The 25,072-nt window shown below is 42.5% G+C and overlaps 1 protein-coding gene across 3 annotated transcripts in view; it reads right to left on the bottom strand.

Moving 5' to 3' along the window:
* PDGFD (platelet derived growth factor D) overlaps nucleotides 1–25,072 on the bottom strand; it is a 161,823-nt gene that overhangs the window by 13,231 nt on the left and 123,520 nt on the right. For 2 of the 3 annotated variants that reach the window (XM_068144979.1, XM_068144989.1), the window contains exons 4-6: nucleotides 20,028–20,087; nucleotides 13,740–13,941; nucleotides 532–746 (exon numbers count right to left, since the gene is read on the bottom strand). In XM_068144979.1, coding sequence (XP_068001080.1) covers nucleotides 532–746; nucleotides 13,740–13,941; nucleotides 20,028–20,087 — 477 coding nt within the window. The remainder of the gene's footprint in view (nucleotides 1–531; nucleotides 747–13,739; nucleotides 13,942–20,027; nucleotides 20,088–25,072) is intronic. The other variant, XM_068144995.1, reaches the window with a different exon arrangement.

Here is a 25,072-nt window from a genome sequence, read left to right as displayed (position 1 = left end):
CTATTCTATTCTATTCTATTCTATTCTATTCTATTCTATTCTATATTTTCTCAAATTTTTCTCTCTATGTTACTTTACAGCTCAAGCAATGTTCACTCTTATTTAATCTTATCTAACAGTGCTTTTCTAGGTGATTTGGATGGGCTATATGTATTTCTTCAGTGAGCTATTCTATTCTATTCTATTCTATTCTATTCTACCCTATCCTGTCCTATCCTATCCTATCCTATCCTATCCTATCCTATCCTATCCTATCCTATCCTATCCTATCCTATCCCAAAGGATAGCATCTTGGCCTATGACACTACACTGCAGACAGTGATTTTTGCCCATTGATTCTTGCACTGCAGATCCAACAGGATAATCAATATGAGCACGATGATATAACATTGCAATGATAATATAACAGGTTATAGCATAATTACAACATGATATAGCATGGTCAATATAACATGTGAAAAGTCTTCAGAATCCATGTACATAATAAGTACTCAAAAGAAGTACCAAAGAGAAGAAGAAGAGTGAAAATACCTCATGATATTTTTTCACTGTTTTCCCTGATGTGCACACGCAGGATTTCCAGTTTGAAGTCCCACAGCCACAGTTTCCTCCACAGCGCTGGACAAGGAGGCAGCGGGGGAAGAAAACTACGTTCGTCAACTTCAGTTCCTCCCTTAAATTGACAGAGTAGTTCCTTGGAGTGCAGCTGTAACGTTTCACATCATCATTCAACCTGTCCAGGTCAACTACAATGCAAAAGAACTTTCATTAGTGAGGTTTAAGTGGGACATTCCTTTGGTTCATACCACACAGCAGGCAGTCAATTACACAAAGTGAAGTGACACTGCTGGACAGTATGTGAACTATAACAGTGGCTTCTGAGCAGACAAACATAAACCTACCAATTTTTGATCATCACAGGTGGCCACCTAGGCTCTCATCCTACTTCCAATGACTCCCATAGCAGAGCTTACACTGACTATAAATGTGGAGCCCTATGAGAGGAGGCTGAGGGAGCTGGGATTGTTTAGCCTGGAGAAGCGGAGGCTCAGGGGAGGCTTTATTGCTGTCTACAAATCCCTGAAGGGAAGTTGTAGCCAGGAGGGGGTTGGTCTCTTCTCTCAGGCAGTCAGCACCAGAACAAGAGGACACAGTCTCAAGCTGCACCAGGGGAGGTTTAGGCTCGAGGTGAGGAGAAAGTTCTTCACAGAGAGAGTTGTTAGCCCTTGGAATGGGCTGCCCAGGGAGGGGATGGAGTCACCGTCTCTGGAGGCGTTCAAGAGGGGATTGGACATGGCACTTGGTGCCATGGTTTAATAGTCATGAGGTGTTGGGTGACAGGTTGGACTTGATGATCTTTGAGGTCTTTTCCAACCTTATTGATTCTATGATTCTCTGATTCTATGGATGGAAGGCTCATAGTAAAATGTTTGCCCAAAGACAGACTAGTTATTTTATTTTCTTTGTCACTGACCTGTTGAATCCTTCAGTAAGAGATTCAGCTAAAAGTAATTCAATTAATTATTTTTATGTTTTTAATTATTTTCTGCCTTTCCCCCTAAACACCACCTCCACCCCCACCCCCACCCCCCTCCTTTTCTGCTTCCTTTCCCTACGAGTATGTTCACCAAGTATGTTTTTTCAAAGCTCAGTAATTCATTCAGGACTGGAGGACATGTGAACTCGTTATGAGCTCCCACCCCAAAACACTTCTTGCGCACAGAAACATCAACAGGAAAATAGGAATGGCTCAAATGCGAACCAAGATAACAATCTACTGTTTGTGAATGTCTCAGATTTTCATGGACATGTTTCACAGCTCAAAACTATATCTGGTCCTGAGTGCACTCATGTTTGTGCTTTACCACAAACATGTGAAAACCTCCACCAAAGACATTTCATACCTTCTGTGACTCAGTCCTTGTCAACATCACAAACCAAACTGTGGAAAAAGCTGTGATTTGTAAATATCATGCACCTTTAAATTCTGGCCTGGAGGTAGTCACAAGGCAGATATGCAAGAGGAAAGAGAACGTAAATGTCATGAGTGCTATTATGGAAAATCACAGCAGCTTCGCATTTCTGGCGAGATGTTATCTCAGTCAATGGGAATTTAGCAGATAAATTGCAATTTTATAGCAATTGTGATACATCTCACCATGAAATCTCAGTGGTTCTCTCCAGAGAGCTAGCATCTCTCCAGAAGAGGCATAGATCATCCTCCTCATACAAGCACAAAATCAATGGGGCTGCTGGTATACTCCTGCACTGCGAGAAAAATACACTTTGAATGTCTACAGCCAGGACTTAGAAGTCCAGAGAATATAGATTTTTTTGTTTTAACAGATGATATTTTATCCACTGTCATTCTCCAAAGCCAGCCCTTCTCACTGCAGGCTCTCAGGCTAATCCTTCTCTCAGAGAAGTGTTTCCCACTCATCTAAATGTTCTTGTCAGGACCTTAGCCATCAGCTTTGCTTACCATTAAAGGAAAGAGGCATCTGGCTACTATTCATTGCAACTGATTGATGTAAAGGAAATAATCACCAAAGGAAGAATGGGGCAAAAAATATACTGCTTTCATGATGAATGAGATTTCTTGAGGGGAAAGCATGGATCATTCACACTCTAGCACTGAAGCAATCCAGGGGAATGGATGCTGATATGAGGAGGCTGGACAGGCTGGCTGTGGACTACGATGGCATTTGCAGATGGTGCACCTCTAGAGAATAAAATGCTCAAAGGCTTAATTCAGGTTTAATTTAGCAGAGTTAACATAGGAAACAAGGCTTCCAGTAACAAACTGGTCATTAAAGAGGGCTCTGACCCAGGTCACATGAACTGACATCTGTGTCCAGATGAAGATGTCCAGGGAACTGAACAAAATGTGCTCTATTACAGATTAAATTCTTCCTCAGGCTCAACAGCCCTCTCTATTGCATTGAGCTGATACTTATCAACACTGCTTCATTATCAACAACACAGAAGTTACACTTTGTAACAAGAGAGGGCAGAGAAGGAAAGCACGAGGATTGAAAGGACCAGAGCAAGGGGGTGTGTGAATTCTCCTTGGTATTCTCAAAGCATCCTGATCCTGATTTATCAGTTTTCAGGAGCCTAAATCCCAGAGTTGCCAGTTAAATATGAATTCTCTGCTCTTTGCCATATCTCATATCTAAGAGTTGAGGCTCAAATGGACAAATATAATAGTAGAAAGGCCTTATGTTAGTGATGATGAAGTCATGACAATAAATTAAGCAGAGAAGGAAAGACTAAATAAAGGGTAAGAGACACATAAGATGTCCTCCACAAAAAATCATCTGGAGGTAAAAACCTGTGCTCTTTTTGATTCTGCTCTACAGAAACACAATACTTGGTGGGATAAGATGAGAATGCAATGTCTTCTGTTCTCTAGTAACATCACACTGACACCCAAGAACAGTTCCCAGAGGCACTTGGCCCCGAGGTTTAGTTGGTTAGATGGTGTTGGGTGGTAGGTTGGACTTGATGATCTCTGAGGTCTTTTCCAACCTGCTTAATTCTATTCCATTCCATTCCATTCCATTCCATTCCATTCCATTAGCTGTAGACCATGGTTTGCAGCCCCCTAACGAAGGACCACATCTTTCTCTGAACAACTTTTGTGTTGAAAGTGTTGATATGCATTTTTTTCCCCTGTCCCGAAATTGTTTTACTGTCAGGAGCCAGTCCATTTCCTCATCCATATAACAATGAGATTTTACAGTACAGCCAGTTTCATGCATCACTTCACTGCTGTGACTAAAATGTAACTGAGCCTTGGTATGATTGGTGTGAAATCCTGCTGCTTTGCTTATCAAGGACTGAAACCACTGGAGTCCTTAATTTAAAACTAGAATAAAAAAGTTCTGTAGACTTGATGCAAATAACTTCAAAGTATTATTACAGAATGACTGCCTCAGAGATTCAATTTATAGGAAAGGCAGTCACGAAAAGATGCACTGGTGCAGCAAGCTGGATACTTGGGCTAAGGTGTTTGTTCCCTCCTCTCCCTTAAATCATATACATAAATCCATTGTCATGTCACGTAGCAAATGGTTAACCTGAAATATTATGTTAATCAGAGATAAGCACTGGAATCAGGGACTGCAGCTAATGTCATGTCTTATTCAGAAGGGGGACAGCTTTAAAGATTAGAGAGAAAACCTGTGCTGCTGGTCACTGATTCATTTTTAAATGACAGGAGGTCTGTTAGGGTTTCTTTCAACCCTTATCTCTTGCAGTTCATACATGGCCTTAACATTGTCACATCAGAACATTTTAGATGTTTTTCATGCATGAGCCACAGACCAGAACTGAGGTGTAAGAAATGGTAGTCACCTTGCCACAGTATTCCTATACCAGCTGTCAAAGTCAGTTACAAGCAAGGTATGAAGGATTCGGGCAGATTATGATCATTCAACCCAACCTCATCCCATGCTAATTAAGTGGTAAATCCTTCTGGAAGCAATGTCTAGGCAATTGAAAGACACTGGGTTGACAGGGAACATCCAGGATGTATTTAACAAGAGCAAGTTGCGATGGACCAACACAAGAATTTGCTATGAGACAATTGTCTTGCTGGATGAAGTAAAAGCAGCAGAGGCTTTTGCTGATTTTGACAGTGATCTACAGCATCCTTGCAGCCAAAGTGCTGTGATATAATGGGATAGGTGAACTGTAAGTTCAGTGGATAACCAGAAGGTCCAAGAGGCTTCATCAAAAATATCAACATTTCCAAATGCAGCTGGGGGCTGATTATTAACAACCTTGCCCAGGAGTTGACACTGGTGTCAACACTACCAGAAATCTTGTCTGACGCCATAATAGGGAAATCTGTTGTAATTAGGGCTAGATCCTCAAAGATGTTAAAATACCTAACTCTCACTGAAGGGACTTGTCCACACTATACAGGGAATGGGTGTACAGACTTCTCAGCTTCTGACCAACCTCCCCTGGATCTTAGGCAGAAATCTCCACCTACCTGGGTCTCCTGCCAAAGGCATGAAAACAAGTGCCAATTCTGGTAACATTTCTAACTTTGGAATTCTTTTAGGCAGCTACAGAGGTGTACTCATGAGAAGGGCCTGCACTTGGTATCGTGCTTCTGCTCATCAGTAATGCACAACAACTGTAGTTGGAGTTTTGTGTATCAAGTGGGGATCTAGAGTTCAGTTCTAATTTGACTCTCATCCCTTTTCATGCATGGCTTGCAGTTTAGAACAAAGGTTGTTGTGCTGCTGTTTGAATTATGACTCTTGCCTTTTATAGTGCATGGAATTTCTTCATGACATGAATATACTGAATCCTTTATGCACTAAGCATAAAGGTGTGTGCTAGAGCAGTGTCAGGTAGTAGAGGTAATCTACAAGCAGTCAAAGACATTCACAGCAGCACTGTAGCTCAATAAACTATGGCATGGTTGAATTTGAGTTGGAAAATGCAGTGACATACATCTGATAAAATCATACCTTCCACTGGTTAAGCGACTGAAATGCACTGATACAGCTGAAATTATTCTTTTCCATACTAAATGTTGACCAAACCCGGTAGTTTTCAGTCTTCAGCACATATGGCTGACAGTTTTCACTGCTCCATTGCACATGCTTAATAATACCACAATAAGCACTTTGTGTAATATACCTGAAAACTTTGGGAGCTGTCCAAGCTTTTCTCGTGGGAGCTGGGGATAAGATGCTGCAATTTGGATTTACTACAGAATCACAATGCCAAGACAAACTTGCTCAATACAATAATCTATTTTAGAGGAATTCTACAGGAATGAGAGATCAGAAATTCACTGGGATTATAACTGTCCACATGAAATAAGGTCTACAACTACCTGAAGGAAGGTTGTAGCCAGGTGAAGGTTGATCTCTTCTCCCAGGCAACCAGCAACAGAACAGGAGGATGCAGTCTCCTGAACCAGGGGAGGTTTAGGCTGGCTGTTAGGAAGTTCTCCACAGAAAGAGTGATTGGCCATTGGAATGGGCTGCCCAGGGAGGTGGTGGAATCACCATCACTGGAGGTGTTTAAGAAGAGACTGGATGGGGCACTTGGTGCCATGGTTTGGTTGATTAGATGGTGTTGGGTGATAGGTTGGACTCGATGATCTCAAAGGTCTTTTCCAATGTGTTCTGTTCTCTTCTCTTCTGTTCTATTCTATTCTATTCTATTCTATTCTATTCTATTCTATTCTATTCTAAACATTCCATGAAGATCTGTGGTTTTATGTGCTACTCCTCTTCTAGAGAGCAGTGTGGCAGTGTCAGCCAGTGTTTATTTATTTAACTTGTAAAGTTGTCACTACAGACAGATGTTATTGCAAGAATGTCCCACCTGATTCATTTCTTCTGATAGCCAAAGGCTACTTGCATACTATTTCTATAAAAGAAAATGAGTTCAGAGGTTCAAAAAGGACAGGGACTTTCTGGAAAGTATACAGATAATGGCTACAAAGATTATTAGGGGACTAGAACATCTCTCTTATGGGAACAGACTGAGGAAACTGTGTCTTTTTAGTCTGAAAAAGAGAAGACTGAGGGGAGATCTCATAAATGCTTATAAAGACTTAAAGGGTGGGTGTCAGGAGGATGGGACCAGTCTTTTTCAGTGGTGCCCAGTGACATGACAAGGGGTAACAGGCACAAACCTTAACATAAGAAGTTCCATCTAAACATGAGGTGGAACTTGTTTAAATTAAGGGAGATAGAGCACTGGAACAAGCTGTCCAGAGGGGTGGTGGAATCTCCGTCTCCAGAGACATTCAAAACTCTCACAGATGTGACCTTCTCTAGGTGAACCTGATTTGGTAAGGAAGTTGGACTTCAGATCTCCAGAGGTCCCTTCTAACGCCTACCACTCTCTGATTCTTTGACTCTGTGATTCTGTGTTGTGGATGAGGGAAAGGCTGTGGATGTTGTTTACCTGGATTTCAGTAAAGCTTTTCATACTGTTCCCCACAGCATCCTCACAAACAAACTGCATGTCCTAGGCCTTGACAGGTTCATATTCTGCTGGATCTAACGGTGGCTGGATGGCCAGTCCCAGAGAGTGGAAGTGAATGGAATTAAATCAAATTGGTGGCTGGGCACAAGTTGTGTTCCCCAGGACTTAGTGCTGAGGCCACTGCTGTTTAATCTCTTTTTCAGTGATCTTGACAAGGAGATTGATAGCACTGTCAGTCACTTTGCAAATGACATCAAGTCGATCTGCTGGAGGGCATGAAGGCTCTTCAGAGGGACCTGGACAGGCTGGAACAATGAGCTGAGGCCAACCACATGGGCTTCAGCAAGGCCAAGTGCTATATCCTACACTTGGTCTGCAACAACCCCCTGCAACATTACTGGTGTGGGGTTCAGTGTCAGGAAAGCTGCTTGGCAGAAAGGGACCTAGGGGTGTCAATCAACAGCAACTGAATATGAGCCAATAGTGTGTTCAGGTGGCCAAGAAGGTCAACAGCAGCCAGGAATAGTGTGGCTGGCAGGGCTAGAGAGATGATTGTCTGACTATTTGGAACTGGTGTGGCATCACCTTGAATACTGTGTTCAGTTTAAGAGAGACACTGATGTGCTGGAGCAGGTCCAGAGAAGGTCAGCAAAGCCAGTGAACATTCTTGAGAATAGGTCTTAGGAGGAGCAGCTGAAGGAGCTGGGATTGTTTAGTCCAAAGAAAAGGAAGACCTTATTGCTCTCTACAACTACCTGAAAGGAGGCTGTGGTTGTAGAGAGATGGGCATTGGTCTCTGATAGGACAAGAGGAAACAGCATCAACTTATACCAGGGGAGATTTAGGTTAGACATTAGGAAAAACTTCTACACTAAAGAGTCATCAAAGACTGGAACAGGCTGCCCAGGGAAGTGGTTGAATTGCTATCTCTGGATGTATGTAAAGGTTGTCTAGATATGGTGCTCAAGGATATGATGTAGAAGTGGCCCAGGTAGAGTTGGATAATGGTTGGACTTGATGATCTTGAAGGTCTTTTCCAACCACAGTGATTCTGTGATTCTGTAGTCCTATTAATTGCCAGAATGTTTCTATCTACATGCCTTTGTCCTTCCCAGGTTTACTTGTGAAAAACATAACAACCCATCAAAACAAAACCTAAACAAACAAAAAATATATCTCATTCTTTTTTAAAGACAACCTCTTTCTCTATGCACCACCTCCCAGACACTTGGATCTACTTCTGTCATGACAGTGAACTTTTTCTTTATCCCTTCTTTCTTTGCTTGTACACAAGTCATTTCATAAGCCTTTAAATTATCAAGCCCTTTTAAAGGGAATGAAAGGCTTCAGAGTGATAAATAAAGATAAATAAAGATAAAGATAAATGCAAACAAGCATGCAGGAAATGTGAAATAATGTTTAATTGATGATTGTAACTGTTTACAAGGCTATCTCTGAGGAGCTCTTCTAATATTATCAAGCAGACACCTTGATGTTTTTAAAAATTAAACTGTAGAATGAAAGGGTTTTCCCCAAACACATCTAAATTCTCTTTATCACTGTCTAAAAGAATAGAAACCTATTTGAATAGAATATAGAATAGAATAGAATAGAATAGAATAGAATAGAATAGAATAGAATAGAATAGAATAGAATAGAATAGACCAGGTTGGAAGAGACCTTCGAGATCATTGTGTCCAACCTATCATCCAACACCACCCAACCAACTAAACCATGCAACCAAGCACACTGTCAAGTCTCCTCCTGAACACCTCCAATGATGGTGGCTCCACCACCTCCTCAGGCAGCCCATTCCAATGGGCAATCACTCTCTCTATGTAGAATTTATTCCTAACATCCAGCCTAAACCTCCCCTGGCTTGAGACTGTGTCCTCTTGTTCTGGTGCTGGTTGCCTGGGAGAAGAGACCTACCTCCGCCTATCTACAACCTCCCTTCAGGTAGTTGTAGAGAGCAATAAGGTCTCCCCTGAGTCTCCTCTTCTCCAGGCCAAGCAACCCCAGCTCCCTCCCTCAGTCTCTCCTCACAGGGCTTGTGTTCCAAACCCCTCACCAACTTTGTTACCCTTCTCTGGCCACGTTCCAGCAAGTCAACATCAACATAATTGTGAATTAGCACCGTTTTTGTTTTTATATTTACCTACATTCTTGCTAAGAACAGTATTAGATAACCCAATAGCCAGTGATATCCTTTTAGAGGTGCTTCATATTTTTAATAGCCAAATTACTATTAAACTGAGGTCAGCTATAGCATGTTACAGCAATGAAAAAGGAATTATTTAGAGGACATTATTTTGTATGACCTGCTTTTTTTCCTCAGAGTCTCAGATGAGCTTAAAGTTGAATATTCATACTATCAGAGTACCTTAAATGCAGCAATGGCTAGCAGACCTTTTGGAGTATTTTTATATACAACTGCTGCAAAGGTGTTTGTAAATACACATAAGACAGAGTAAAGAAGATGGATCTAGCTTTTTGTCCATTTGTTCAAAGAGTGGTCAGACACAGACTGTCCAGGGAGGTTGTGTAATCTCTGTCCTTGGAGATATTCAAACCTGTCTGGACATGGCCCTGAGCAATTTGCTACTGGTGACCCTGTCTTGACCACAAAGGTTGGACTAGAAAAACTCCTGAGGTGCTTTCCAATTTAATCTATTTTGTGATTCTGTGAGTTTCTGCTATGCTAAGATGCTGTACTTCTTATTTCCCTGATCCTTATCTTTGCAGATTACTGATTGTCAAATTAAGAAAACCATACTGGGTTTGGCTGGGCTGGAGTTAATTCTCCCCAGAGCACCTTTCTAGTGCTGTGTTTTGCAGTACTGTAGCTGGGTGTTGATAACACACCGGTGTTTTGGCTACTGCTGAATGAGCACCCAGGTTGTGCTTTTCCAACATTTCCCCTTGTTCAGGGCTGGCAAGATCTTGGGAGGGGACACAGCTGGGACAGCTGACCCAAACTGGCCAAAGGGGTATCCCTTGCCATATGTTGTCAGCTCAGATATATAAGCTAAGTAAAAGAAGGAAGCGAGGGGATATTCATCCGTGGTGTCTGTCCTCCAGAGCAACTGCTGTGCGTGGAACCCTGCTTCCCGGGAGTGACCAACCACAATCTGCTGATGGGAGGTAGAGAATATGTTAGGAAGAAGTTGTATACAGAGAGAGTGATTGCCCATTGGAATGGGCTGCCCAGGGAGGTGGTGGAGCCACCATCATTGGAGGTGTTTATGAGGAGACTTGATGGGGTGCTTGGTGCCATGGTTTAGTTGTTTAGGTGGGTTGGATTGGTTGATGGGTTGGATGTGATGATCTGGAAGGTCTCTTCCAACCTGATTTATTCTATTCTATCTTTGTTTGCTTTTGCTTCCACATACAGCCTGGGCTTTTCCTTTGCATTATTAAATTGCTTGTATCTTGTTACCGGCCTTTTGTTACATTTTTCCCCTCTCCCCTGTCGATCTAAGAATGGGAGTGCTAGATCGGTTTTGGCAGGCATTTGGCCTCCAGCCAGGGCCAAACCACCACAAAATCATACAATTTAAATATAACTTATCACATATCTCCATTATCAGAATTGGCATTCAGCGACACTGCCTCTTAAGCTCAATTTTGTGGCAAAATTTAGTATAGGCAGAGAGCTGTGTAGGAGCGAAATCATTAGTGATTCATTTATACCATTTATATGATATGTTGTAAAAATGCTGTGAAAGATAGGCAGAGATTACATCAAATTGTTCTTTTCTGCCTCAGGGTTGTTCTAAGAATAAAATATAAAACCCAAGCTGAAAGCAGAAACAGATAAATATCTGAAATAAATGATGACATAATCTATTGGTCTCTTTGCTACAAGGTTACCGCAGTGCCTACACACATCCTTCGGAGATCCACAGTGTCTGTGGTGAAAAGCCACCAGCACTCCTAATTTAAAGACTTGTTAAAGCTATTCCCTGCTCCTAACTTCATCCAAGAACAAGCCTTTAATCTTGTCAGAAATTTATGACTAAATAAAACTCTTAATTGAGGTTTTAAAAGGATCTGATCATGTTGAGGTACTTCCATCCAGAGAGCTGCTAACAGTCAGGAAATTCGGCCTTTATTCTGAAGATGAAAGAAAAACTGTTATAAAACTTCTTTACTTATTCCTGTAACCAAAACAACAACAACACATTCCAGCAACTCAACATCTTTCATAAACTGAGGGGCCCAGAACTGGACACAGTATTCAAGGTGTGGCCTAAGCAGTGCTGAGTACAGGGGCACAATGACTTCCCTGCTCCTGCTGGCCACACTATTCCTGATACAGGCCAGGATGCCATTGTCTCTCTTGGCCACCTGGGCACACTGCTGGCTCATGTTCAGCCTACTATCAACCAGCACCCCCAGGTCCCTTTCTGCCTGGCCGCTCTTCAGCCACTCTGTCCCCAGCCTGCAGTGCTGCATGGGGTTGTTGTAGCCAATGTGTAGAACCTGGCACTTTGATGTGTTAAATCTCATGCCCTTGGACTCTGCCCATCTGTCCAGCCTGTCAAGGTCCCTCTGCAGAGCTCTCCTATCCTCTAACAGATCAACACCTGACCCCAGTTTGGTGTTATCTTCAAATTTACTGATGATGGACACAATACCCTCGTCCAGATCATCAATAAAGATATTGAACAGGATGAGTCCAGCACTGATCCCTGGGGACACCACTAGTGCCTGGTTGCCAGCTGGATGTGGCACCATTCACCACCACTTTCTGGGCTCAGCCCTCCAGTGTGATCTGAGAAATTAAGTCTGGAGAGCAGAACTAGTACAGGATCCAGGTAATCAGCTTCTATTACAATCATGACCCTTTATGTCTTTTATATACATGCCTTTTTGTGCCAAACCCTGGGACTAAGTGGCACACAGATCATGTTTCCCAGACCCCTAAATGAGATCAAATTGATCTCAGAAGTGATGCACTGGCAGTTGGGTGATGTTTTCACAAAACATGGTCTGTTGTGGTTGCCTGAAATTTCTGCTGTGCCAAAAAGGAATAAAGAAAAGGGGTTTAGTTTTCACTGGATGAGTGCTCAGGCCTTTATCACTGATTTCTTTGAAGTGCTGAGCCTAAAACCACAGATGACAATGTGTCTTGGAAACTGTATGCTAAGCTGGCTGTGCATTTACTCATTCATTGTATATACCTGAGGTCATTATACTGCACAAGGGTCAACAGCCATGCCAGAGCCCACATTTATCCCTTAGTCTCCAAGACAAGGTGGCTGCATACAAACTACCCATGAGGAATGGGAGCTGGCCTCTGCTCGCTCCTGGTTCATGCCCAGCAATGACCTGGGAGAATGACACTTGGCCTAGGCCAAAACTTAGCAGAGACAAGGCTGACAAATTAGCAATATGGTGACTGGATTTCAGGGTCTAGGAAGACTTCCCCAACACTATTTGCCCTAATACACATGTAGCCTGTATAATCCTTTCCATGTCAAAGCCTTTTCATTGACAGCAAGTAAGTTACAAACATGGAACTAAAATGCTTAATATACAGGGAATGAGATTTCAGATGCAAATAAATGGTAGATTGCCCAGAATCAGAATTGTGATTTGGACATTATAATTTTAAAGCTATGTAGAAGAATGCATGTGAACACATAATTTGGAAATGGAGGACAGTATTAACAAGGCAACTCAAACAAACTATTGCATTCAAGATCTTCTGTGAAAAGTACAGCAATTATCATCTCAGAGAACTCTAACAGACCTCCTAGGTCTATACTTGCACATAAAAGGCAATTTCAGCAGGCCTTCGCTGCATGGTTACCCTAGAGCACGACCATCTCTTCTAAAGAGTGCTTTATTTATCATCATGGTTTTGTACTGCTCTACTGTTTGGTGGATGGATGATTTGAACTAACAGAAGGAAACAAGAAACATAACCCAGAAATGTGTCCTTTGCTCAAATAAAGACAAAGATGTTAAACCATAGTACTACTCCCCTCCAATATAATGAAAAACAGGGAGATGTTCACATCCTAAAAAACCAGCTGCACATACAGGTGTCTGCACCAGATGCTTCCCTCAGCACAATGTGATAAAAGTGATTATTCCTCACTCAACAGAGAACAATCCCTAAGCAGGATATTTAAAGTATGATGATAGTGCAGGTAATTAGGAGCCCCATGCCTAACATGCAAAGCAGTGTTTAAGAGGGTGAAACTGAGAACCATCTGTCCTTTACACATGGGGCCTATGTTTTTATTTGTGAATCCACAATAACAATGGGCAGTTTTCAGTTTGTTTCCTCAAATGAAATCCTACTCAATCAGAAAACTATTAAGGATTAAATAACTTATAGAATACAATTAACCAGGTTGGAAAAGACCTTTGAGATCATTGAGTCCAACCTATCATCCAACACTATCTAATCAACTAAACCATGGCACCAAGTGCCCCATCAAGTCTCTTGCTAAGCTCCTCCAGTGATGGTGACTCCACCACCTACCTGGGCAGCCCATTCCAATGGGCAATCACTCTTTCTATGAAGAACTTCTTCCTAACATCCAGCCTAAACCTCCCCTGATGCAGACTGAGACTGTGTCCTCTCATTCTGTCACAGGTTGTTTGGGAGTCCTCTCATCCTGTCCAAGTTGTAGTTTGTCCTGTGAGTCCAACAGGAACATGGGCACCAAAATCTAATAGCTGACCAGTGGACAATTGTGTGAGTGAGGGAATATCCTGGCCTTGACCCAGTGCATGTATGTAGCGTCATTGCCTACCTTTAGATTTCCTGTCGTGGTAGCTCCTGCCTCGATAATGGTGACCGCTCTCTGTGTACAAGTTCTCAAGATCTTCTTGCCAGGAGTCCGGGTTAAAGTGTTTGAGCAGATCCTCCACCGTGTCAAACGCAGCGATGGTCTGATCCAGTGCTTCTGCTGTGAGCGTAGCATCAGTCACTGATGGAGAGGGATAGGATACCCCCTAAGAGTGACATACATCTCAGTGCACTTGGAATAAATTACAGCACCACTTAAAACAATTGAAAACAGTTACTGAGAAATTTCACAGTATCACAGTATCACAGTATCACTAAGGTTGGAAGAGACCTCAAAGATCATCGAGTCCAACCTGTCACCACAGACCTCATGACTATTTGGTTTACTACTGACTGAAACAGCTGGTTTGGGCCATCTTTTGAAGTCATTAGCTGGACCAAGCTTTGTTGTGCCTTTGTGATTTCTTTTTGCAAGAAGAGGCACCAAGGAATTCCCAAGCAAATTCTCAAGGACATGCTATGAGTGGAAGCATTGCTGGACTGTCAGCATGCAGACCCACTCCTCAAAGGTTATGATGATTTGCACATATACAAAGCTATAATGGAAATATCTTTTGGCACCACTGTGATGGTCACAGAACAGAAGTGCCAGGCAGTGGTGGGGTGGTGCCTTCACAACTCCACTAACTCTGTTGCTAAATCTGTAACAGGTAGATCAGAAATCACAGCTGAGAAAGACAAAGGCAACAAGTGCACTAGACAGTCTTTATTTCCCTGGTCAGCTTGGACAACAAATTTGGCTTGGTTAAAGACCTGAAAAGATGGACCTTTGTTCCCAAGAATTAAATGCATTATAAAACACTGTGGAATACCCATTCTCCCATCTGTGGACCAAAAATACAAGTTACTAAGCAAATGACACAACCCATGATATTTGGATCTCAACACTTTAACAATGAATATTGCCATTACCAACATAGTGATATTCCCACAATTACATCATAATACCAAATGCTAGCTTATTTCCTAGCAGGAAGGGTCAAATATCATCCTCTGAGCATATCTGGTTCCCCCTGAAGTTATGGCACAACTTGGCTTTGACAGAAGGACTGCAGTGATTTAATTTTTACTGGAGAGGACTTTAAACATTTTTAATAATATACTATTTAGAATCACAATATTCACCGCCCTGATACAACTTTTTCCATTGTCTAAGCATGAAGTCTAATGCTATGTGTAAAATATGTGCAAGAAAACTATTCTTTGAGATCTGTTACTTTCTGAAGGACAGTAACTAAAACACCTGGCAAATCACAGAATCAGTAAGGTTGGAAGAGCCCTCAAAGATCAAGTCCAACCTGTCACCCAACACCTCATGACTACTAAACCATGGCACCAAGTGCCATGTCCAATCCCCTCTTGAACACCTTCATGGATGGTGACTCCACCACCTCCCTGGGCAGCACATTCCAATGGCTAACAATTCTCTCTGTGAAGAACTTTCTCCTCACCTCAAGCCTGAACTTCCCCTGGTGCAGTTTGAGACTGTGTCCTCTTGTTCTGGTGCTGGTTGCCTGGGAGAAGAGATCAACCCCCACCTGGCTACAACCTCCCTCCAGGTAGTGGTAGACAGCAATGAGGTCTCTCCTCTTCTCCAGACTAAACAACCCCAGCTCCCTCAGCCTCTCCTCGTAGGGCTTATGCTCAAGGCTTCTCCCCAGCCTCACTGCCTTTCTCTGGACGCGTTCAAGAGTCTCAATGTCCTTCTTAAATTGAGGGGCCCAGAACTGGACACAGGACTCCAGGTGTGGCCTAACCAGTGCTGTGAACAGGGGCACAATGGTTTCCCTGCTCCTGCTGGCCACGCTACTTCTGATGCAGGCCAGCAAGAAGCATAATAGAACAGAAAGAGTTGTTTGGGGTTTGGTCTTATAAGTTAAATCATTGGGGCAAACCCCTAGAAACCTGCTTCTCTCATGAACACCCAGCTCTGAAGTAATGCAGCAAAAAGATGTAATTTAAAATTAATGGCCCCCCAAAGTATTTTTTTTTACCTTATCTCCCAAGTAAATGCCTATGTTAAACTATTAATCTTTGTGATTAGCTTCACTAATGGGCAGTAATGGAAAAGTCAACTCATTTGAGTAAAGTCACTCACTTGTTTGCAAGATTGTGTCCTTCAGTGATTACTAAAACAGTTTTAAAGGAAATACGTCTTTTAGAATAAAACACTCGTCTTTAATGGTAAGTTGTATCACGACAGCAACAGTACTTAATGTTTTGCTGCATGTGTTTTCTGAAGGCATGGGCAGTCCAAAGTATTAAAACCAAGAAAGAGAAGAAAAAGAAAACACTACAATAGTGGCATCAACATAATTGCACTTACTGCTTATCACCAACAGCACAAGAAGTTTCATATGGCCCACTATGTGACTGCAATGACTCTACAAAGCAGTGCTGAAGTAGGCAGAGTGCAGATGGCTGTAAAAATTCATGACCCAGTAAAAGGGAAGCATCTTTCCTGACTTGTAAGTGACATGGAATAGAAAATCTCAGAGAGATGGAAGCCCTCAGAGTTGAAAAGCTCACACCAGCCAAGTGCACACAGCTTTGTTATCTAAAACAATGCTGCAGGACAGACTGCTATGGGCAGACACCACACAGTGTGCTAATGCAGGCTTTGAGGTTACAAAAAGGCACCCAGGTTCTACCTGCTTGCTCAGGAGAGCTCTGTGGAGCTCATGGCTGTGACAGCAGCCCAACTGGGAAATTCCAGTCCCCAGCTATCTTTCAAAAGTGAGGGAGATGGTAGAAGGATGCTGAAGAAAGAGCAGCATAAAAATCAGACCACAGGTGTGTAGCTCAGATGATGCAAGAGTTTTTTTCATATGTTCAGCTGTGCATTTGACTACAGAACCCCAGGTCAGGCTGTGAATTTGCAGGGCATTTCAAACTCATACAGACAGCAGGGATTCCCCACTCAAGAGATTTGTGCAGCCTTATTCATGCACAGTGACAGCCAAGCCAAGAAGAATTTTTAACAGCTCAGATAACCTACTGGCAGCAACATCTTGTGGCAGCCCCAAAAGCAACTTCAGAGCTCCCAAACCAACTGCCTTTCTTTTGTCCTGCCAAGAACGAAGCGGTAGCTTTAGAAGAGCTTGTGCTCACTGTAATCTGAATTCTGAGATCACATCCAAAGAAAGGGCAAAGGAAAGAATGAATTCCAAGAAGCAATGAAGAGCAAAGATTTTCCACATTATGTATCTCTTCTACGTTTCTTAAATCACTGAAGGCATTTTTAATTTAATGGGACACAAAGGTATCTTTTTCTGTCACTGCTCTTACCCTTATTTTCTGCTCTTCCATTCTTTTCTATTTTCTATCTGTACTCTGAAGCTGACAGGCATTGCAGGTGATGATCATAACATTATAAAAAATGGAAACTAACCTAATAAGGAGTGAATTGGGGACCAGTATTTTTTTTCTTAGTTTTATGTGTGGATTTGTTTTGATTTGTTTTTCTGAATTTGCCATGCTGGATTAAGGGCAGAAGTATTTTCTGAGGGGAAAAAAAAGATAAAAATATTATGATATGAACCCAGACTCTTATTCCAAAGGCATGAGATTTAACACATCTAAGTGCCAGGTTCTACACAGCATCCCCATGCAGTGCTACAGGATGGGGTCAGAGTGGCTGGAGGGCAGCCAGGCAGAAAGGGACCTGGGGGTACTAGTTGATAGTAGGCTGAACATGAGCCAGCAGTGTGCCCAGGTGGCCAAGAAGGCCAATGGCATCCTGGCCTACATCAGGAACAGTGTGGCCAGCAGGAGCAGGGAGGTCATTGTGCCCGTGTACTCAGCACTGCTTAGGCCACAAACCTTGAGTCCTGTGTCCAGTTCTGGGCCCCTCAGTTTAGGAAAGATGTTGAGTTGCTGGAACGTGTCCAGAGAAGGGCAACAAAGCTGCTGAGGAGGTTGGAGCACAAGTCCTATGAGGAGAGGCTGAGTGAGCTGGGGTTGCTCAGCCTGGAGAAGAGGAGGCTCAGGGGAGACATTATTGCTATCTGCAACTACCTGAAAGGCGGTTGTAGCCAGGTAGGTGTTGATCTCTTCTCCCAGGCATGCAGCACCAGAACAAGAGGACACAGTCTCAGGCTGCACCAGGGGAGGTTTAGGCTGGAGGTTAGGAAGAAGTTCTACACAGAGAGAGTGATTACCCATTGGAATGGGCTGCCCAGGGAGGTGGTGGAGTCACTATCACTGGAGGTGTTTAGGAAGAGACTTGATAGGGTGCTTGGTGCCATGGTTTAGTTGATTAGATGGTGTTGGATGATAGGTTGGACTCGATCTCAAAGGTTTTTTCCACCCTGGTTAATTCTGTTCTAGTCTAGTCTATGAACTTTAATGTTCCCAGACCCTAAAATGAGCCTGTGGGCTTGAGGGACAAAACTTAGATCTGCCATGCTGAGTATTTACAGAACAGCTGGTCATCCTATTAGCAGCTGACAGGTCTGAGTTTGTTGTTTTGTCCCTTGTAACCACAGAAGAATCCCTGAAGAATTTAGATGTCCTCAGACTTTTGCATTGGAGCCTTTTGGCACCTCTCTACCTTATGTTCCCTGAGGATAAGAAAGGGCTAGAGCATGCAATGCACACCCAGTGGAACAAGGTATGTTTTATTAGATAGAAGAGTGCTTGGGAACACCGTCCCTGGAGGTGTTTAAGACCAGGCTGGATGAGGCTCTGTCCAGCCTGATCTAGCGTGGGGTGTCCCTGCCCATGGCAGGGGCGTTGGAACTAGATGATCCTTGTGGTCCCTTCCAACCCTGAATGATACTATGACACTATGATACTATGAAACTGGGGCTCTGCTCCTGCTTCAGCTGCAGATTTCCATATGATCTTGGGCATCAGCTTGCTACTTGTAATACTGAAGTTGCCTATTTGTAACACATTAACCACAACTTTTCAGAAGTGTTTTTTTTTTTTCTTTCAGAACTCTTTTTGTCTTTCAGTATGAAATGAATATTAGATGAATATTAGATTATTGTTTGGCATCTGGCATGCCTTACAATGCTAAGATCTATAACAAACATGGCGTTTACCATACACTTGATCTCATTTCCATGGTTACCTGATGAGGGAGCCCTAGGCTTACATTTTCAAACGACTGCCTACAATATTTTGAAACAAAATATTCTATTATATAGACCTTTCTTATTTTTTTAGAGCCCCATATTAGAATGAAAAATGAGCTTAGATCTTTCAGTGCTTGGCACATCTAGTAGATCCCTGCCCTGTTAACATTACTGCCCAAGACTTTCAGGACAATTAGTTCCAGGCTATCAATGCATCATATCATGAAGGGCAAGGGCTATTTGCAAATTCAAGGGTGAATACAAGTGAGATTAGCTTAACCTCTTCTAATTTTGGCAGTACAGAAATTTCTCTCTGCTTGCTGCCCAGCCTGGACACATCAGTAGAACTTTCTCTTATTTTATTTACTGCCAGTTCTGGCAGCTGCTGTAACAAAGGTGCCATCATTAAACTGCCTTCCATGAATGCTCTAAACATTGGTCTCAGATCTGCTTTGAGTGCTTATCCTCATCTCATGTGTTTTAAAAGGAGTTTACAAGACTGTGACATGGTGCTGACCAGCCAGCAGAGTACACAGAAAAGGACTGTCCATACCATGAATTCTGATGTCATAGTAATTCCCCAGTGTATAATTTAATTTGGGAAACGAAAGTGGGGACAAATTTTGGGTCAATGACACAAATGGAATGTGATGAAAAGAAAAATAAGATGTTATACTGAAATTTTATACTTGACTTTCTAATTTATTTATTTTCCCTGAAGCTGCATTTCACTGCTGTGCATGGAGACTTGTAACACTTTACTACAAAGACTTAAAACCCCCTCAGTACGGTCAATGAAACTGGATTCATTTTCCTGACAACCTATTTTAAGAGTGTTCAGGTCAAGACATTTTACAACTGAAAATTGCAAGGAGGTTGTATCATGTCTTTTCATTTTGACAGGATAAGCTTGAAAGCAAGAAATGTTTCCCAACGGCTATCTCATGTGGTTACAACAGCTGATGGCATATCTTGCATTTTTTCTTCTTAGAAAACATACTAGCTGATCCCAGTATGAGTTGAATAAACACTTATTTCATCCTATGCCAAAGGTGAAAATGTGGTTCCCCTATGCAGGGACCGTTTTAGTGAGCCGAGTTCAAGGCATCCTATCAAGCCATCCATGGGCAAAACAGTAACAAATTACTTACTGAGACAGAGCTTGTGACTGACTCCCAGTTGGTTTCTGAGTCTGTATGCTGGAAATCATCCTAAGGGGAAAAACCCACAGGAAAGATCACCATTAAGGCACTGTTCCAAATTAACTGCAAAACCTAAAAAATGTCTCAGTATTAATTTGCCATCTTTTTCAGCCCCCTCTAATGCAAGAGGCCCTTGCCATATGTCATTCCTAAATAACCACAGAATGCCAGGTCGGAATAAGGCTACTTCCATTCAGTTTTCTCCCTTTTCATTGTTTGTAAACTAGCTCCCTATGAGCTTGCTGGGGCAAGAATAGATATTGTTATTATTTGTACTATGATACACATTGCTTTGGATAGCAGGATCCAACGTGGCCAAGGCTATTAAATTTATTTTCCAACAGAAATATTCAAGGCCACCTCAGTATGTCTGCACTCAGTGTTAATGCTCTTCCTCAAACTGATCTGTTCTGGAAAGAATGTGGATGTACTAATAGCCTGGCACTACTTAGCCAAGGTGAAAAGCAGAGAAATCTAATCAGTTTGAAATGCAGTCCTAACATGACTGCTCTTGGTGCTTGTGCTGAACAGGACTTGCTCATCTATGCAGAGCACTGAATGGCACTGTCCTTTACATCAAAACCCACAGTCACAGTACATGTGTATTAGAAATGTAATCTGGGTGATTAATTTGAGCACAGGGGTGGGATTCATCTCATCTACCTTTGGACATCTTTAAAGCAAACATCTAGTCTAGTAACTTTTGTTTCTGTTTACAGCCAATTAAAATCAGCATTTTTGGGGTGTAAATAATCAGATCTATTTGAAAAGCTTAATTTGCAATGCTATTGCAGACTATTTTTTCTTTACTCTGTTTTCCACAAAGGCAATCCTGGGAGGACTATCTTAGATACAGATGTCAAAATTGTAGATACTGACATATGGTCACCTGAATCCCTTTCCACTTGTCTGACCAGTGATAGGAAATCATTGCTTAAATAATGAAGAATCTGTTTCTTTCATCTTTCAGCAGTTTTACTCATTTTCAACAGGAATAATTAAAGCATGAAGAATGGGGGGAAGAAAAGGCAGCATTACAGAATGGTTATTAAACACACACATGCAGTGAATACCTAATGATCAGCATGAATAGGCAGGTAAGGAAAGTAGGCTGAAGTGACAGCACACCAAGATTTTCATTTCTAGTAGCAGAATTTATAATGAAAGGATTTAAAGAAGATGGATCACTGCCTGGGCTTGAATACTGACTATCTGCCACCCCTTTTTTAAGTTAGCAACTGAAAGGGAAAATGGAAGGGTAGCTGCTCAGATGATGCTCTCTACACTCAGTGATGCATTGGGCCATACATACATGCATATATTCAATTACTTCTTAGGAATGGTAAAGACAAAACTGTTCAAGCAATCTGCTAATTCATCAATAAAATTGTCCTTTAACTGAGAAGAAACAAAAATGCTTTCAGATCCAGACTCTATGCATGGCATTTTAATACTTTTCATTTGGTATAGAAAAATCACAGAAATTACAGAAAACAACCGTTTGGAAGAGACCTCAGAGATTATCCAGTCCAACCTTTGACCCAGCACTGAAGGGTCAATACTAAACCATGTCCCTAAGTGCCAGGTCCACATGCTGGTTCAATATCTCCAGGGATGGTGACTCCACCATTGGCCTGGGCAGACCATTCCAAGGTTTGATAACCTTCTCTTTGAAGACATATTTTCCAGTATCCAGCTGGAACTTCCCCTGGCACAGCTTGTAACAATTTCCTGGAGTCCTGCTGCTTGCCACCAAGGAGAAGAGGCTGGCCCCCTCCATAGAATAGAATAGAATAGAATAGAATAGAATAGAATAGAATAGAATAGAATAGAATAGAATAGACCAGACCAGGTTGGAAGAGACCTTTGAAATCGTCATGTGCAACCCATCATCCTGGTTGGACTTGATGATCTTTGAGGTCTCTTCCAACCTTGGTGATACTGTGATACTGTCATCATCTAACACTATCTAATCAACTAAACCATGGCACCAAGCACCCCATCAAGTCTCCTCCTAAACACCTCCCCAAAAGTCACAAGGTTGTTCATGCATCATTGTTACTGTTTCATCTTCCTTAAATTGTTCCTTTCTCTCAAATGCGAGGCAGCAGTGATTTCTTCAGTACTTAAAGATTAGTAGAAGTTAAGAAACCCCATCACACTATGGTGTCACTAAGCAACCACTGAAATTGCAGGGTTGCTAACACATTAATAATTAAAGTGGTCATTTTCTTGTGGGAATACAGAAGCAAATAATTTTTGGTGAGTTTTTTTGACGCAGTTGGTTTGGGGTTTTTATGCGGATGTGACGATCAGGTCATAAATAATTCAGGAGCCGTGGGTTACCTTGGCCATATTCTCTACAGTTTGGTTGCCCAGTTCTTGACAAGTTATTATTTAAAGTACATAAAAATGGATTTGAAAAGCTCATGGATTCTCTGGTAGTGGTTGCCAGTTGCAAAACTTGGAAATCTTTTCCTCTCTGTCATTAGCTTCCATTTAACACTTCCAGAAAAAAAAGTGGCATTGAGTTCTGAGGCATTATTTTACAACAGGAACAATCTGCCTCATTGAATGTCTGGAGAAGACCACAGACAAGGAATAATTTTGTGTTTGAAGTGATGGTCCCTTATGCTACCTAATTGTAGATATCAAAATTGTTTCTTTAGTCTACAGTTGGGTTTTTTTTTTTTGAGATGGCTGATGCCAGGGAACCCCTCCAAAATCCTGAGACAGACATGAGTACCACCTGCTTCTTGGATCTCAAACCTGATGACTGCACATTTTGACTCTGATTATATTTCATCTGCATAAACTATTCACAACTACATGGCGTTGTTCCACCATCACTCAAAGCAGCTGCAGTCATTCTTGGCTTCTCAGAGCTCTTTCAACCTCTAAAGTTTGCAGATTATTATTATCTATAGCTTCTGCTTGCAGCTATTTCAAGTAATAACATCAAAGTGGTTCTCATCATTACAAAACCATCTCCTCCTTTCTCACCATTGTCCCTACCAGAACCTGAAGGACAAATCTATTTTCAGTGTTGTGTATGCAACTCACACTGCACATAGGCCACAACAACCCCATGCAGTGCTACAGGATGGGGTCAGAGTGGCTGGAGAGCAGCCAGATAGAGAGGGACCTGGGGGTGCTGGGTGATGGTAGGCTTAACATGAGCCTGCAGTGTGCCCAGGCAGCCAAGAGGGCCAATGGCATCCTGGCCTACATCAAGAACAGTGTGGCCAGCAGGAGCAGGGAGGTCATTCTGCCCCTGTACACTGCACTGGTTAGGCCACACCTTGAGTCCTGTGTCCAGTTCTGGGCCCCTCAGTTTAGGAAGGATGCTGACTTGTTGGAGCGTGTCCAGAGAAAGGCAACAAAGTTGGTGAGGGGTTTGGAGCACAAGCCCTATGAGGAGAGGCTGAGGGAGCTGGGGTTGCTTAGCCTGGAGAAGAGGAGACTCAGGGGAGACCTTATTGTTCTCTACAACTACCTGAAGGGGGGTTGTAGACAGGCAGAGGTTGGTCTCTTCTCCCAGGCAGCCAGCACCAGAAGAAGAGGACACAGTCTCAGGCTGCGCCACGGGAGGTTCAGGCTGGAGGTCAGGAGGAAGTTTTACACAGAGAGAGTGATTGCCCATTGGAATGGGCTGCCTGGGGAGGTGGTGGAGTCGCCATCACTGGTGGTGTTCAGGAGGAGACTTGACAGGGTGCTTGGTTGCATGGTTTAGTTGGTTGGGTGGTGTTGGATGATAGGTTGGACATGATGATCTTGAAGGTCTCTTCCAACCTGGTCTGGTCTGGTCTGGTCTGGTCTGGTCTGGTCTATTCTATTCTATTCTATTCTATTCTATTCTATTCTATTCTATCCTATCCTATCCTATCCTATCCTATCCTATCCTATCCTATCACTTGGCTATTGTTTTCATCATTACTTAAAAAAACATTAAAACGTTCAGTGAGATGTTTTTTAATTATTATCAACACTATTATTATTTTTTAAACTGTTGGAAAACCAGGGTGGTAATAATTTGGCTACATCACCCTGACAACAGTGCTTTTGTTTCTGTAGGTGTGTCATGGTAGCATAATAACTTTTAATGAGAGTTCAGCAAAGCATTGCATTAACTGCTCTACAAGCAGCAAAAATCACAGGCAAAGTATCCGGGCTACCAATCACTTTCTGAGAGCAGCTACTTCTATTGAAGAAAAACGACTTCCATGCCTCTACTTCCAAAATTACACCTCAGCAAGATAAATCCTGAGTCAGTTCTTAGAGTTAAATATGTATGGACATTGATACATTGTTCTTGGCTCTGTTTCAGACAAAGATAAGCTACTCTCTCCTTCACAGACTGACTTTGTCTGTAGCCTGTCTCTCATCACTAATCTCCAATAAGTAACAGAGAGTCATGGGGAATACCACCTGGAGTTTTCATAAGTGTAGATCATGAGAGAGTTGGGGCTATTCAGTTTGGAGAGGAGAAGGCTCCAAGGAGACCTTATTATAGTGGCCTTACAGTATCTGAAGGGGGCCTACAAGAAACCTGGTGAGGGACTTACTAGGATGTCAGGTAGTGACAGGACTAGGGGAATTGGAGCAAAAATAGCAGTGGGTAGATTCAGATTGGACATCATGAAGAAGTTCTTCACCATGAGACACTGCTGAGACACTGGAACAGGCTGCCCAGGGAGGTGGTAGAAGCTCTATCCCTGGAGGTTTTTAAGGCCAGGCTGGATGCAGCTCTGAGCAACCTGATCTAGTGTGAAGTGTCCCTGCCCATGGCAGGGGGGTTGGAAGTGGATGATCCTCGAGTTCCCTTCCAACCCTGACAACTCTATGATTCTATGAGGCAAGATGCTATCAAGGATACACAAGATTGCAGAGTCAGATAGTCCTGGTTGATGAGGAAGATGGTTTGCAGCCTAAGGACCTGTTACCCACAGAAAGGAGAGGCTCTGCCAGGCTCAAGCCATGCAGTTTGGTAGGAT

Source organism: Melanerpes formicivorus, unplaced genomic scaffold (genome assembly GCF_026170545.1).
Source record: "Melanerpes formicivorus ecotype bairdi unplaced genomic scaffold, bMelFor1.0.p_v2 SCAF_1, whole genome shotgun sequence".
Classification (NCBI taxonomy): Eukaryota; Metazoa; Chordata; class Aves; order Piciformes; family Picidae; genus Melanerpes; species Melanerpes formicivorus.
This window is presented reverse-complemented; position numbering and strand designations above follow the sequence as displayed.